Source organism: Scyliorhinus canicula, chromosome 15 (assembly GCF_902713615.1).
Source record: "Scyliorhinus canicula chromosome 15, sScyCan1.1, whole genome shotgun sequence".
Taxonomy (NCBI): Eukaryota; Metazoa; Chordata; class Chondrichthyes; order Carcharhiniformes; family Scyliorhinidae; genus Scyliorhinus; species Scyliorhinus canicula.
The window spans coordinates 59,060,350-59,077,443 of record NC_052160.1 but is presented as its reverse complement, the minus strand read 5'-3'; the positions used below and the strand labels follow the sequence as shown (position 1 = coordinate 59,077,443).

At 42.6% G+C, this 17,094-nt stretch overlaps 1 protein-coding gene across 4 annotated transcripts in view; it reads left to right on the top strand.

The window, feature by feature from the left end:
* Positions 1 to 17,094, top strand: part of smurf1 (SMAD specific E3 ubiquitin protein ligase 1) — a 163,489-nt gene that overhangs the window by 117,634 nt on the left and 28,761 nt on the right. For all 4 annotated transcript variants that reach the window (XM_038819403.1, XM_038819401.1, XM_038819404.1 and 1 more), the window contains 5 exons: positions 1,752 to 1,990; positions 5,006 to 5,090; positions 5,185 to 5,331; positions 7,709 to 7,913; positions 8,085 to 8,188. In XM_038819403.1, the coding sequence (XP_038675331.1) occupies positions 1,752 to 1,990; positions 5,006 to 5,090; positions 5,185 to 5,331; positions 7,709 to 7,913; positions 8,085 to 8,188 (780 nt within the window). The remainder of the gene's footprint in view (positions 1 to 1,751; positions 1,991 to 5,005; positions 5,091 to 5,184; positions 5,332 to 7,708; positions 7,914 to 8,084; positions 8,189 to 17,094) is intronic.

Below are 17,094 nucleotides of genomic sequence, written 5' to 3'. Positions count from 1 at the left end.
TGTCTCGATTAGGTTGTTGAGAGGTGCTGACTGTACTGACTATAATCCAGTCACAAGTAGACTTGCACTAACATTGCAATGAAGCTACTGTGAAAATCCCTGAGTTGCCACACTCCGACACTTGTTCGGCTGAGGGAGAATTCAGAATGTCCAATTCACCCAATAAGCACGTCTTTCCGGACTTGTGGGAGAAACTGAAGCACCCGGAGGAAACCCACACAGACACAGGGAGAACGTGCAGACTCCACACAGTGACCCAAGCCAGTAATCAAACCTGGGACTCTGGCGCTGTGAAGCATCAATGCTAACCTCTGCTACCGTGCCGCCCTATTGATGATCGTTTTGCAGTGTGCCTGAGGCTAGGATTATGTTGCGTCTTGTGGTTATATGTAAAACATCCTTCAAGAACTGAGATTCTTGGGAATTTACTTTGTATTTTTTCTATTTTTGTTATGGTGGGATTAAAGAATCCTTGATTGGTTCCATCAGGGGCACAGGTGGCTCTGATATCGAGGGGAGGAGGCTACAGTGTGTCATTGGTGCCTCTGGTGTTGCTGGAGTGAGGGAGATATGTACTGGTGCTGCCTGAAATTGACATGAAGAACTTATCCTGACTTCTAGTTGTTGTGGGTAATCGCTATGTGGGAAGGTGTGCACCTTTTTGCCAAGTTTTCATGGTCTTAATCTTTTCTCCGTTGTTCTCCAGTGGTGCATATGGAAGCACCAAGTTGAGTCTAATAATTATACAGACTAATTGCTGGTCTCTTGTCCCCCTCTCTATTCATGCATGTCGAGACATTTTTCCTGAGCTGTACCGTTCCTGTGATTTTTCTGGTGTTGTTTGTTCAAATGAAAAGCTTCAACAAAAATACTTTAAAAAATACAAGATAAAGTAATTTTGTAGGAATTTGTTTAAAGTAATTATGCAATTTATGGGAGGCATAATTTCTAGATTATCGTGGTAATATATATTTTTTAAACCATTGAAAGATCATGCCATCAATTACACTATAATTTAAAGCTTTAAGTCTCTGTTCCATTTTTGTTACAATAAATTGCACCTCATCTGAGTTGAAGGCATGAATTGTAATATCTGAATTAACATGTTTGAGTATATTTCTTCAGAATAACTGAGAATGGTAATTATTCAGTGAATAGTAAATGGTCTTGGATTTATTTGACTGCCTAAGTCTTTTCAGAATCTCAATGCAGCATTGTATAATCACAGTACTCAACACATGTATAGGTATTTAGAGTCTATTATGTGAAATGGTTATAATGATTGTATCTGTTTACAAAATTATTGGTTTCTAGTGGTTTAGGTCCTATCTCAACAGGCTATAAAAAATTACATTTATTGAAGTTACATAGCAATGAACGTAGCTTCTGACAACTTGCTTAGGGAAATTTGCTTCTAAACATGCAGTTTAGCTCAACTTTCTTGCAATTTTAAAATTTTCTCTTTATCTCTAATGTTATGTAAATTTCATCTTTTACTATAATATGGGCAGATGCTGGAAGTATTTGTAATATATATTTCACAAATGCATGATTTCCCTTGACTCCAATGAAACGCAGGAGAAAATGTGTGTTTAGAGTATACTTGTTTTTAACAATGTTATAAGGCATGTAGTAACAGTTAATGTTTCCTACAACTTAATTGGGTCTACATTTATACAACAATTATTTTGTTAGTGGCAGTATAGTAGATATGGAATGTTCTTTGAATAATGTGCATAATTTTGAATCAGGCCACTTTTTGAGGATTCTGGACCTGGAAGGCCGCTAAGCTGTATTATGGAGGACACCGTACCGTTTACAGACATGACAGGTGCTGCGGGTGGAGGGAACTGCCAATTGATAGAGTCTCCAAACCAGGAACAGAGACTTCAGACACAGCGAATCCGAAATTTTGGGGTTCGAGTTCAAATGCACACGCCACAGAGCCGGCCGCAAGGCCATCAGTCACCTGTATTGCCAGAGGGATATGGTAAAGCTTGGATTCAGTCGTGCTTTTTTTAACTAGTATTCAGAAGGGAGTGCTAAAATCAAATGGCCATTTTGTGATTGTCAGTAAATAATTGGCACTTAGAAATATGCTTGCATTCCTGAATTCATATGCATAAAACAAAATGTACATATTCCCACACTCATTTAAAACTGAAGGGTATGATTTCCAGGCGTTTTCTGAAATACTTAGAAGAGGTTTTAGCAAACTAGCCTGTTTATTAGTCTGGGACTAGAGACTATAGATGAGGTAACGCCATCCTGATACTGAGCACCGATGAAGTGAGTGAGCACTGGAAGAGCTGTCCCATAAAACATCTCCTATAACCATAGCAGATCCACCTGTACCATTGTACAGGGCTCAAATAAAGGTAAATTGTCCCAGATGACCATAGACTGCTTTCCCCTTTGAGGGGGAGAGCTGACTGGTGGTGATTTAACCTGAGGATCACCACACCTCAAGCGAGAGACGAGGTTGAGAAGGCAGGCCTTCTCAAATAATCGTGTGTTAAAATTCTTGTTGAGTAGCTTAGACTTCCTCTCTCCTCTCATATCCACCCACTCTAGTCCATAACTTAAAAAACAATAACACCAGAGTTTAATGGCGTCTTCATCCATCGGATGGAGAATTGTGGAGGAAGGCAAAAAAAACAACATCCAGACTGAAGCTCCCTTAATTTGTTATCTGATTTGTTGACCCCAATAATACGTCAATATCTCTGGCTTTTTGGATCAGTGACCTTGACTTTCAAGTTAGTAAGAAAAGTGGTACATTTGATCAGACATGGGGAGAATGGGAAGTAATACCGTAAACATTTCCTGGTGAATAGATATAGAGAGATATTGACAGGAGACAGCTTCATCTCTTTTGAGCATGAATTTTAAGTCACGCAGAGCACCTGAAGTACGGAGATAATTAATTGAACTACCGCCCCCTTTTTCTTCTCTTCCTCCCCCCACGCCCCTCAACCACCCAACCCACCAATGAATTTCTACCGAAAGTATGAAGAGTGCCATCCACAAATGATGCCATGAATATTTGTACTAGTACACCAGAACATTTGTATTGTATTCTTTCTCACGTTTTATAAATGACTTTATTGCATCATACTGGTCATCCCAACTCACTTCACAATGAAGGGAAAACACATCTACATTGTTCATGCACTCAAACAGTCTTCACCTCAATAAATTAGATTTAAAAATAATTTGCACAAACGTTATAAACACAAGCATAAACATGTGCTTACACTTTCTCTGTGAATTTTGGAAAGAAAATGTTCTCTTTCCTTTCCTCGCTCCATTCTCTCCAGGTTAATTTGAAAGATTTTTGAATGTTGGAAACCTTCTATTTGTGATAAGACTAAATAGTGAAATGCATAGAGCTCATACAAAAGGTTTTTAAAAAAGGTTCAAGCACAAAAGTATGATACATTTATTTTGTGGCAAACATATGTACAAATGTTTATGTTTTGAACATTGGATGCCCTTTTGTTGTTAAATAGGTGCATCCACATATTGGGATTACCCTCGAAGTTGCAAACTTTTCTAATGCTTGGAGAGAAGGAAAGGAATTTTAGGGTGGAATTCCCTGTGGGAGCATATTCAGGAAATTACACCTGCAATTATCCCCATTTTGTCAATGTCTTTACACCCAAATTTCTTGCTCATCTCATTAATGTACGCTGAAATGTAAAATTGGGTATACAAAAGCAGAAATCAACATAAACAATTAGGCCTCCAGGAAAGGTGCCAAACTTACACCGAATATTATTTTCTAAGTATAAACATTTTAGTTATCGAACCATCACTTAGTCACATGTTTTAAAACATGCAAATGTGGAAGCTTTTCAGTTTTTATCGTGACTTAGACTTATTCTATTAAAAAAGCATTAAAAGAAATAGGAAATGCAGTGCAGTCTCAGGATATATTTTTAAAAATAGCAATAAAACATCAGAAAAGGTACTTTCCTACCGCACCTAAAATTTTGTGTATAACTTGGCACCCAATTTGAACTATCATAATTGCAGAACATTTTAGTATACAACTCTTAGGGGCAGCAGGGTAGCATGGTGGTTAGCATAAATGCTTCATAGCTCCAGGGTCCCAGGTTCGATTCCTGGCTGGGTCACTGTCTGTGTGGAGTCTGCAACCCTGTGTGCGTGGGTTTCCTCCGGGTGCTCCGGTTTCCTCCCACAGTCCAAAGATGTGCGGGTTAGGTGGATTGGCCATGCTAAATTGCCTGTAGTGTCCTAATAAAAGTAAGGTTAAAGGGGGGGGGTTGTTGGGTTACGGGTATAGGGTGGATACATGGGTTTGAGTAGGGTGATCATGGCTCGGCACAACATTGAGGGCCGAAGGGCCTGTTCTGTGCTGTACTGTTGTATGTTCTATGTTCTTCAGCCAGGAGGAGGGGCCGTTATATAGAGCCACTGATGAGATGGCTCTAGTCTAAAGCAATAACTAAATTTGGGCATAACGTAATTATGTTTAAAACATATTTGTGCCTTAATCTTTTACACTTGGATATTTGCTTACACTTCAATTGTGTGATAATTATGCATACAAATACACAGCAAATTCCAACATATTGAATTACATTGCCTGCAATTCTAATTTGAGCAAACTACTTGGTTTAGGAATGTGCAGTTAGTTCCTGACCAAGATATTTTTGCCTAGACGTTTTAATTTCAAATACTGAATTTTAATGCATGGATTCCCATATATAACTTTGAAGGAATGGAAAGAAGGTATAACCTCAGTAAGAATTTTCATCAGCACATCCAACTACAATTTCTCTCACTTGAAGTATAAACTTGGCAAATTTATCTTAATTACAAATGTAGAGAAGATGGAATTAATACAACACACATTTAATTTTCATGGAATGTGCAACTCTAGGGTCCATGCTCAAGCAGAATGTGTCGATTCACTTGCAGTTCAGGTTCTACAACAGGAAAAAGAACTTGTTCTAAATTATTGTCTGTTTGTTTTCAGAGCAGCGAACAACTGTACAGGGACAGATTTATTTCCTGCATACACAGACTGGAGTCAGCACTTGGCACGATCCTCGAATTCCAAGGTTAATTAACAAAATTTAATAACACTTGCCAAACAGTTCCTGCTGTATAGATAATTTCACTTGTTCTGATTTGATTTGTAATTTGTTTGTGCAGGGATCTAACAAATTTCAACTATGATGAGCTTGGTCCTTTGCCTTCTGGGTGGGAAGTCAGAAGTACAGTGTCTGGAAGAATATATTTTGTGGATCACAACAACCGAACTACACAGTTTACAGATCCCAGACTGCACCATATAATGAAGTAAGTTATTTGAAGGACAATTTTTAAAAGAATTATTCATTTTCTTGTGATACATAAATATCATCACAATGGTCTGTTCTCTTCCAATTGACAGTATTTTGAGTTTGTGCAAGTATTTTTGTGGAGTTGTGCAAATGTCTCTTGCAGATGCCTCACCTGGGGACGAGCAGACCTTTCCAGTGTCATTTATGGTCCTGGAACCTTGGGGGAATATTGTTGAATTGAACCTTTGCAGTAGTGTTTGTTTTCTAGTCTTCTGTAATGTTTTTAAATCAACAACTTTCTGCTAAATCTTTGTCTAATACACCCACCATCAACACTTAAAAGTTTCTCACCTCTTAAAAAAAAATTCTGCTTTTTTTATTCTTCTGATCATAGAGAATAATTTTACACATCTCAATATTATATTTCACCTGCCATCTTGTTTTTGCATGAATGGAGGAATTGGATTCAGTGTTATGATTAGTTCAAATTGGGTTAATTTGCATTGAAATTAAAATGTCTGGCGACTAAATGCCTCTTGATCTTTCTTACTGCATGTCTATTTCTTTCTGCAAATATTTTGTTTGTTAAAGGCATTCACTTGGCTATATGTAGAGGATAATTTCTCATTGGTGCCGTACACAACTCAATACATTTGATTATTAATGAAGAGCATGTTTGGAGGTTTAACATGTGAACATCTGTCATTACTGTGAAAACAGCGTAGCTATCTAATTCTCTGTTGTAACTAATTCATACTAAAAACAGGCATAGGCCATTCAGTGCTTCAAACTTTCTCTGCCATTCAGTGATATTATGGCTAATCATAGAATTTACATAGAATCTGTATCCTAAATCTATCTATCAGCTTTAGGATGTGAACTGAGGTCAAGTTCACCTCTTAGGTGGATGTAAAAGATCCCATGGCAAAATTGTACGGGTCCTTCCTGTTTCTTCTTGTTTATTTCCTGTCTATTCCATTGTTTTTCCCTTTCTTTTTGATCCATGGATGTTTAATTAACTTGTGACTAAGGCAGAGCACCTGCAAGAAGCAGCCTTTAATTCAAACAGCAGAATCCAGCAGGCTGTGATGTTTTAGATTGGAGATTGGCTGGCCTTAGTGATGACTCGGTTTGATTGATGTGGCAGGTGGCCAATGAATTGGCACAAACGACTGCGGTCTGCCCGGTATCAGGTAGTGATTGGATATTATTCCGCTGGAATGTTTCTCAGAAGCCACAAGGTTCCATTTTTGTTTCACTTTTGGTTCTGGCAGCAGAGGTGAAAGACCCAACTAAATCCTGTCCAGAAAACAGCTGCCAAGCCTCTTCATAAAAGAACCAGCTAATTCTCTCACTCTATTAAGCCTGTGGGTGTTGGATTTCTGAAAACAGAACCTAAAGGCAGGTACAAAGTGCGAGCAAAGCCTGCTAAAAGAGGGACTCTGTCTCACCAGGAAAATTAAGAGTACAGGCTGTAAAGCAAGGAGTGTGATTCCCGCGTGCTTACTGTGGAGAAAGCCTATAAGGACTCATCATCTAAAGGAAAGATACTTTTTTATTTACATCCCCCTCTCCTGCCCTGTGTTTGTCTGTCTTGTGTGTGTGGGTAGAGGGTGGAGAGGCAAGTTACAATAGGAGTTAGGTACTTATTAATATTTAACCAACTGTATCTGCTGCGTATTTCACCATTAATTTTGTTATAAGTAAACAATAATTGTGTTTCAAATTACAAACCCAGTGACTGTAATTATTGGGCAGCCAAGAGCCAAAAATTGCGAGAATTTTTATCAGAATTATTGGTTTATTCACTTGTGTTGTGACTCCGGGTCACTTGGGACTGAAATTGACCACACACTTGCCCAGGGTGGCGTAACATTATTCAGAGAAGGGCAAGGGATTTATCCCTGGTGTGCTGGCCAATATTTATCCTTCAAGCAGCGTCACAGAAAACAGATTTTCTGGTCACTATCACATTGCTATTTGTGGAAGCTTGCTGTGCACAAATCTACTGTTGTGTTTGTTATATTACAACAGTGACTACATTTCAAAAGTACTTAATTGACTTTGAGACATCCAGTGGTCATGCAAAGAACTACATGGTTGCCAGTTACTCTTCTTTTTGGTAATTCTCTTTGGACCTCCACTGTTCTTGACTTTTCTCAATTTAAAAATATTCAGTTATACTCTTTTTTTGGTCCAGGGTGAATGGCTTTGCACTTGTCAGTGTTAGAAATCCATCTGACACAGTTTTGTTTGCTCGATCAATCAGTGCCTCTTTATAACTTTATGCTACTATCTGCACCACTTATACTTCTAATCTTTGTGACATCAACAAACTGTGGTTTTGGCTAATTTATTAATAAGCATAGTGTATTCTTGATGCTTCCTTATAGCAATCCATCACAGTTGAAAGAATCAAACCAGCCATTGCCAGTGCCGACAGAGGCACCGGTGGAAGAAGGGGAGGGTGAATGGTCTGTCCCAAGATGCGAGAGGGATCTAGTACAGAAGTTGAAAGTCCTGAGGCACGAGCTTGCTTTGCAGCAACCGCAAGCCGGGCACTGCCGCATTGAAGTCTCCAGAGATGAAATCTTTGAGGTAACATTAATATGTGTGTTTGAAGGGTGTATATATAGTTAGGCACTTATTATTTGTGCTTGTACTTATCCCAGGCAGCTTTGAAAAATGCATTTTATGAAATATTTTTAGGAAAATTGTTAAATTATGTTCTGTTTTCAAAAAAAACTTACTGTAGCTTATTCTGTTTAGGAATCATATCGGCAAGTGATGAAAATGAGACCAAAGGACTTGAAGAAGCGTTTAATGGTTAAATTTAGAAGTGAAGAAGGGTTGGATTATGGTGGAGTTGCCAGGTAAGATTTATTTACATTGAGTCCGCAGTCGTATCATTGCTGATAGAAAACAAAAGTAGAAGTGTTTACAACACTGCACTGTCTGCAGATCTGCAGCAGTGGCAGACATTAGCAAATTCAATTACTGGGGCAACTATGGTGTAGTGGTCAATTGATGACACTAAAATATACACACTGTTGCAATTTGAACACGAACTGCTTTAGCGAACAGATAAGGCTCGCACCATCAAGGTTAGGAACACTCGCAGCTCTCTACTGTTTACATAGAATGCACTGTGGGCATACTCCTGAGTTCAGACAACAAGCATCGTGCTCACACTCCTGAGTTCAGAGATTCTCTGAGGCTGAAGCATTTATTATTCTGCCCAACTTGAGCTGCAAGATTGGTTTAGCGAAATGCATTTAATTCAAAGAGAACGGATAAGAGTGATGTAATTTGAAGTAACATCCCTGCAAAGCGATAGGGCCTGTGCTAGGATTGACATAAGCAATTGGTCAGGCTCATGAATAGGATGGGCAGATGGTCCAAACGAAAGCTGGAAGTACCCACACCATCACAATTCACGGCAGTAAACTGATGGGGTATTTTATGAGGGTCATGAAAGTTTATTGCGTAGAAAGGGTAGTGGTTGATTTCAGGGTATTTCGGGCTGCATCGTGGGACGAGGCAGGGGTGCCTGCTTCCCCCCCCCCCCCCCCCCATTGCCTCGGCTGTAGAGCCATTGTGCAGGGGGGTGTTGAGCACATGGTTTTGCTGTGTGCGGACGACCTGTTATATATTTCCGACCCATTGGGGACATTATGGGGATTTTGGAGAACCTTGGCAGGTTTCCGGGTACAAGTTGAACATGGGAAAGAGCAAGGTGTTCCCGATTGAGATCAGAGGACAGGAAAGGAAGTTAGGGGAGTTGCCGTTTAAGGTAATGGGACGAGTTTTAGATACCTGGGAATTCAGGTGACGCGGGTTTGGGCGCAACTGCACAAAATTTGACTCGGTTAGTGGAGTGGATGAACGGAGATTTCAAGAGGTGGGATGTGCTGCCACTGTCGTTGGCGGGACGGGTGCAGTTAAGATGACAATGCTGTCAAGGTTCCTATTCGTATTTCAAAACTTTCCAATCTTTAAACCGAAGTTGTTCTTTTAAAAAGGTTAATAGGCTGATCTCTGGTTTTGTGTGGGCGGGGAAGACCCCACGGACCAAAAGGACTCTTTTTGGAGCGGGGCGAGGAGGTGGGTGATTGGCGTTGCCGAATATAATGAACTAGCACTGGGCAGCGAACATCACCGCGGTTAGGAATTGGGTGGGGGGGGAGGGGGGGTTGGCATGGAGGCGGTTTCCTGTTGGGAACGGGTATTGTTCATTGCGCCTCTGCCATTTTTGCCACCTGGATACACCGTGAGCCCAGTGATGTCGGCCTTGAGGATATGGGGGCAGAGGAGGCAGTATTTGGGACTGGAAGGTACCTCGATGTGTGCACCGTTCTGTGATAATCATAGATTTGCATAGGGGTGAGCGTGGATGCAAGATTTTGGGGGTAGTTGCAGGCAGGGATTGAGCGAATCACGGGCGTTTTTGTCGGGACTGTTTCGCAAAATTGGAGGACCTGTAGGAAGAGTATGAACTGCCCAGGGGGAATGGTTTCAGGTACCTGCAGGTTTGAGATTTTGTGAAGAGAGAAGTGTCGTCCTTTCCCAGGTTGCCATCTTTGGGTTTGCGAGACAACGTGCTGTCGAAGGAGAGATGGGGAGGGGAAGGTCTCTTGAGGTCTACAAGGAGCTGATGGATTGGGAGGAAGCCACAGTGGGGGATATAAAGTGGAAGTGGGAGGAGGAGCTAGGTGGGGAGATGGAGGTCAGGACATGGGCGGAGGCCCTGCGGAGGATGAATGCGTCCTTGTCATGTGCGAGGCTAAGCCTTATTCAGTTTAAAGTAATTCATAGGGTACATACGACGGTTGCGTGGATGAATATGTTTTTTGAGGGGCTGGAGGATAGGTGTGGGCAGTGCGCGGGGAAGCCCGCGAATCACATCCCACATATTTTGGGTATTTCCAAAGCTAAAGGGGTTCTGGCGGGGATTTGCGGACCTAATGTCCGAGGTGTTGGGGGTAAAGGTGGCCCTGAGTCCAGAGATAGCAATATTTGGGCTGTCGGAAGATCCAGAAATCCAGAGGGCAAGAGAGGCTGACGTTTTGGCCTTTGCCTCCCTGATAGAACATAGAACGATACAGCGCAGTACAGGCCCTTCGGCCCACGATGTTGCACCGACATGGGAAGTCAAAAACTAAAGGCCATCTAACCTACACTATGCCATTATCATTCATATGCTTATCCAATAAACTTTTAAATGCCCTCAATGTTGGCGAGTTTACTACTGTTGCAGGTAGGGCATTCCACGGCCTCACCACTCTTTGCGTAAAAAACCTACCTCTGACCTCTGTCCTATATCTATTACCCCTCAATTTAAGGCTATGTTCCCTCGTGCTAGCCACCTCCATCCGCGGGAGAAGGCTCTCACTGTCCACCCTATCTAACCCTCTGATCATTTTGTATGCTTCTATTAAGTCACCTCTTAACCTTCTTCTCTCTAACGAAAACAACCCAAGTCCATCAGCCTTTCCTCATAAGATTTTCCCTCCATACCAGGCAACATCCTGGTAAATCTCCTCTGCACCCGTTCCAAAGCTTCCACGTCCTTCCTATAATGAGGCGACCAGAACTGTACGCAATACTCCAAATGCGGCCGTACCAGAGTTTTGTACAGCTGCATCATGACCTCATGGCTCCGGAACTCAATCCCTCTACCAATAAAGGCTAACACACCATAGGCCTTCTTCACAACCCTATCAACCTGGGATCTATGTACATGGACACCGAGATCCCTCTGCTCATCCACACTACCAAGAATTTTACCATTAGCCAAATATTCCGCATTCCTGTTATTCTTTCCAAAGTGAATCACCTCACACTTCTCCACATTAAACTCCATTTGCCACCTCTCAGCCCAGCTATGCAGCTTATCTATGTCCCTCTGTAACCTGCAACATCCTTCCACACTGTCTACAACTCCACCGACTTTAGTGTCGTCTGCAAATTTATTCACCCAACCTTCTGTGCCCTCCTCTAGGTCATTTATAAAAATGACAAACAGCAACGGCCCCAGAACAGATCCTTGTGGTACGCCACTCGTAACTGAACTCCACTCTGAACATTTGCCATCATCCACCACCGTCTGTCTTCTTTCAACTAGCCAATTTCTGATCCACATCTCTAAATCACCCTCAATCCCCAGCCTCCATATTTTCTGCAATAGCCGACCGTGGGGAACCTTATCAAACGCTTTACTGAAATCCACATACACCACATCAACTGCTCTACCCTCATCTACCTGTTCAGTCACCTTCTCAAAGAACTCGATAAGGTTTGTGAGGCATGACCTACCCTTCACAAAACCATGCTGACTATCCCTAATCATATTATTCCTATCTAGATGATTATAAATCGTATCTCTTATAATTCTCTCCAAGACTTTACCCACAACAGACGTGAGGCTCACCGGCCTATAGTTACCGGGGTTATCTCTACTCCCCTTCTTGAACAAAGGGACCACATTTGCTATCCTCCAGTCCTCTGGCACTATTCATGTAGCCAATGATGACATAAAAATCAAAGCCAAAGGCTCAGCAATCTCTTCCCTGGCTTCCCAGAGAATCCTAGGATAAATTCCATCAGACCCCGGAGACTTATCTATTTTCACCTTGTCCAGAATTGCCAACACTTCTTCCCTACGCACCTCAATGCCATCTATTCTAATAGCCTGGGTCTCAGCATTCTACTCCACAACATTATCTTTTTCCTGAGTGAATACTGACGAAAAGTATTCATTTAGTATCTTGCTTATCTCCTCAGCCTCCACACACAACTTCCCACCACTGTCCTTGTCTGGCCCTACTCTTACCCTAGTCATTCTTTTATTCCTGACATACCTATAGAAAGCTTTTGGGTTTTCCTTGATCCTACCTGCCAAAGACTTCTCATGTCCCCTCCTTGCTCGTCTTAGCTCTCTCTTTAGATCCTTCCTCGCTTCCTTGTAACTATCAAGCGCCCCAACTGAAACTTCACGCCTCATCTTCACATAGGCCTCCTTCTTCCTCTTAACAAGAGATTCCACTTCTTTGGTAAACCATGGTTCCCTCGCTCTACCCCTTCCTCCCTGCCTGACTGGTACGTACTTATCAAGAACACGCAATAGCTGTTCCTTGAACAAGCTCCACATATCCAGTGTGCCCAACCCTTGCAGCCTACTTCTCCAACCTACACATCCTAAGTCATGTCTAATGGCATCATAATTGCCCTTCCCCCAGCTATAACTCTTGCCCTGCGGGGTATACTTATCCCTTTCCATCACTAACGTAAAGGTCACCGAATTGTGGTCACTGTCTCCAAAGTGCTCACCTACCTCCAGATCTAACACCTGGCCTGGTTCATTACCCAAAACCAAATCCAATGTGGCCTCGCCTCTTGTTGGCCTGTCAACATATTGTGTCAGGAAACCCTCCTGCACACATTGTACAAAGAACGACCCATCTAATGTACTCGAACTATATCTTTTCCAGTCAATATTTGGAAAGTTAAAGTCTCCCATAACAACTACCCTGTTACTTTCGCTCTTTTCCAGAATCATCTTCGCCATCCTTTCCTCTACATCCCTAGAACTATTAGGTGGCCTATAGAAAACTCCCAACAGGGTGACCTCTCCTTTCCTGATTCTAACCTCAGCCCATACTACCTCGGAAGAAGAGTCCCCATCTAGCATCCTTTCCGCCACCGTAATACTGTCCTTGACTAGCAGCGCCACACCGCCCCCTCTTTTGCCCCCTTCTCTGAGCTTACTAAAACACCTAAACCCCGGAACCTGCAACAACCATTCCTGTCCCTGCTCTATCCATGTCTCTGAAATGGCCACAACATCGAAGTCCCAGGTACCAACCCATGCTGCCAGTTCCCCTACCTTATTTTGTATACTCCTGGCATTGAAGTAGACACACTTCAAACAACCTACCTGAACACTGGCACCCTCCTGCGAAGTCAAATCTGTGCTCCTGACCTCTATACTCTCAATCTCCCGTACCCCAAAACTACAATCCAGGTTCCCATGCCCCTGCTGAATTAGTTTAAACCCCCCCCAAAGAGCACTAACAAATCTCCCCCCCCAGGATATTGGTGCCCCTCAGGTTCAGATGTAGACCATCCTGTCTATAGAAGTCCCACCTTCCCCAGAAAGAGCCCCAGTTATCCAGAAATCTGAATCCCTCCTGCCTGCACCATCCCTGTAGCCACGTGTTTAATTGCTCTCTCTCCCTATTCCTCGTCTCACTATCACGTGGCACGGGCAACAACCCAGAGATAACAACTCTGTTTGTTCTCGCTCTGAGCTTCCATCCTAGCTCCCTAAAGGCCTGCCTGACATCCTTGTCCCCTTTCCTACCTCAGAGGCAGATCTTACTTGGATGGAGGGACTCGGAGCTGCTGGAAGTGGGGGTGTGGGTGAGTGACCTGGCAGAATTCCTGAGGCTGGAGAAGGGCAGTTCGTCCTGAAGGAGTCAGTTGATGGAAGGTTGAAGCTCAAAGGTGGAAGCCATTCATTGACTTCTTTAAGGAGGATTGCGGAGTCAGCAAAAGAGGAGAGGGGGAAGGGATTGAGGAGTCAGCTAAGGGAGGGGTGTGAGGGGATTACAATGGGGAAGGCAGGACGTGAGGAGGGGGCACGAATAGGGAGCAGGGGGGAATGGCTGTGGATTATTTATAATCTTGTATAATTCGGTTTGTTTTTATGAAAATGCCTAAATAAAATATATATATTTTTTAAAACCGATATGTAGTGTTTGGGTGTTATCTTTTACTTTGCAAAGTGAGTAGTGACAGTGTCATGACTTCTGGATTTTGCATTGTGCAATGATATCACTTATCAGATAGTGCCGTGCTTTCTGAGAAATCACTTCATTTCTATTCATTGGGCAGTGTGTGATCCAGGTTTTGGGTGGGGGGAAGGAGATGGGAGATGTGGTGCAGTTGCAAAACCATTGGTAGAACATGATCCGGCCTAACAAGTTGGAAAGAATGTTATCCATCATCTGTCCAACTTGGAAGCATTGTGAACAGTGAGGAAGATGCTGTCGAACTGCACAAGGGCATATGCAGCTCGATGGAATAGGTTGACAAGTGGCAGATGAAATCTAATGTAGAGAAGTGTCAAGTGATTAATTTTGAAAATGAAATGAAAACGAAAATCGCTTATTGTCACGAGTAGGCTTCAATGTCCCTATAGCCACTAGTCACCACATTCCGGCGCCTGTTCGGGGAGGCTGTTACGGGAATCGAACCATGCTGCTAGCCTGCCTTGGTCTGCTTTCAAACCCAGCGATTTAGCCCAGTGTGCTAAACAGCCCCCGGTAGGAAGTGTTATGGGCCAGGGTTTAGAAAACTCCAAAGTATAGCATGGAGTTCACCTGACCTACAACTGTTTATTGATTTTGGTTATGATGACACAAGAGCCTGCCTTTCAGGTGTTGTTCAATAGAGGTCTTGGGTGCTTTTAAACAAAAAACAAGCTTTATTCTACAAATTAAAAAAAACAAGCTTTATTCTACGAATTTAGTTAACATTTTTATAAACACACAGTAAGCATTTTTATCAACTACAAACATAAATACCCCACACAGCTGTACAGCCCTTATGAATCCCCCCTTGGGCAGCACGGTGGCTCAGTGGTTAGCACAACCGCCTCACGGCGCTGAGGTCCCAGGTTTGATCCCGGCTCTGGGTCACTGTCCGTGTGGAGTTTGCACATTCTCCCCGTGTCTGTGTGGGTTTCGCCCCCACAACCCAAAAATGTGCAGAGTAGGTGGATTGGCCACGCTAAATTGCCCCTTAATTGGAAAAAATAATTGAGTAATCTAAATTTATTTTAAAAAATGAATCCCCCCTTTACTGTTCCAATTTAATAACAAGATCCAAGTAAAAATCAGAGCGCCCTTTTCAAAGGTGTGGCCCAGCACATGGCCCTCGTACTGATATAAGACTTGGTATTGATACTCTTTTTTTCCTTTCCAAACAGCAGGTTTGAATTCCTTCCAGAAAGCAATTATCTCTTAAATTATCAAGCCGTTTGGAAACAGCTTTAAAATGAAGATAGAGAAACCCTTCTTTTCAACCTGTGCAGTATAAACCAGTTCAAACCCAAAGCGAAAAAAAAACTCAGAGCCACAACCAGTTCCCAACCCAAGACAAAAGTAAAAATCACAGGGCCAAAACCCAGCTCCACCCACACAATGACATCACTGAAGCCATGTGATTAGATAAAACATTTGTTAAAGGGACACTCCCATGACAGAAGACTGCAGAGAGATGATATAAAATAATGGATACAATTCCAGAGGGGGTAGAGGAGCAAAGGGACCTGAATGTACATGTGCATAAGTTGTTGAGAGTGGCAGGATAGGTTGAGAGTGAGGTTAATAAAGTATATAGTATCCTCCACTTTATTTATAGGGGCATTAATAGGGTACAAGAGGCCAGGAGTTTATGTCAAACCTGCATAGAACACCAGTTGTTCCTCAGTTAGAGTATTTTGTCCAGCTCTGGACACCACACTTTCGGAAAGATGTGAAGGAACTAAGAGTCCAGAAAAGGTACATGAAAATGGCTTGTGGGATGAGGAACTTCAGTTAACGTAGATAGATTGGTGAAATCAAACTGTTTTCCCTGAAGAAGAAAACAGGGAGAGGAATTTGATCGAGGTATTCAAAATGATGAAGGATCTGGATGAAGTTGATGAGAAAAAACTGATCCCATTGGTGGAAAAATTGAGAACAAGAGGGCACAGATTTAAGGTAATTGGCAATAGAAGCAATGGAGGTATGGCAAACAACTTGTTTCACGCAACAAGTGGTTGGGTTCTGGATTGCAACTGCCTGAGAGTGGGGGAGGCATTTCAAGGAGGGAATTAGATTATCATCTGAAAAGGCAGTGTGCAGGGCTACGAGGAGGCGTGGCACTAGACACATTTCTCCTTCACAGAGCCAACGCAGACACGAGCCAAATGGCTCAGCCATTTTGTAATTCTGTTATCCAATCTGGATCACAATCTCACCCCACCACTCTACTCTTCTCTCTTTGCTCCCGACCCTGAGTTACTGACTGACTCTATCCCGCCACCTGAGCTTCCCCTAACCTTCTCCACTCTTCAAACTGGAGTGCCTGGCATTCTTCCCTGGCACACTTTCCTGCCCCCCGCCCCCCTTTCCTTACCTATCCCAGCTCACACCACATAGCTCTGTCTAAGCACCTGCAACTAAAGGTAACATACACATATGTAGCACTGGTGGAAGGGTGGAGCAGCCTTAGCCAAAGGTTCCCCATAGCATGCACAGGAGGACTGGTATATCTAGTATGGTTACAATTTGATAATTTCCTAGAGGAATAGAATTCAAAAAAAGAGAAATTATGTTAAACATGCAAAGGACCTTGCCTAAATTGCACTTATTGGATGCACAGTATTGGTCTCCATATCACAAACATGATATCAAATAAAAAATGCAAAAAACAATTTATAGGCTTAACACCAGAACTGAGAGGACAAAACTAGCAGGGAAATCCAAATGAAAGAACGCGGGTTCTTTACAGTTCTGACGGAGTTCAGCAAAGTATGAGGGGCATAGACAGAGTGGATAGTCAGAGACTTTTTCCCAGGGTAGAGGGGTCAATTACTAGGGGGCATAGGTTTAATGTGCGAGGCAAGTTTTTTTACACACAGGGTAGTGGGAGCCTGGAACTCGCTGCCGGAGGAGGTGGTGGAAGCAGGGACGATAGTGACGTTTAAGGGGCATCTTGACAAATACAGTGA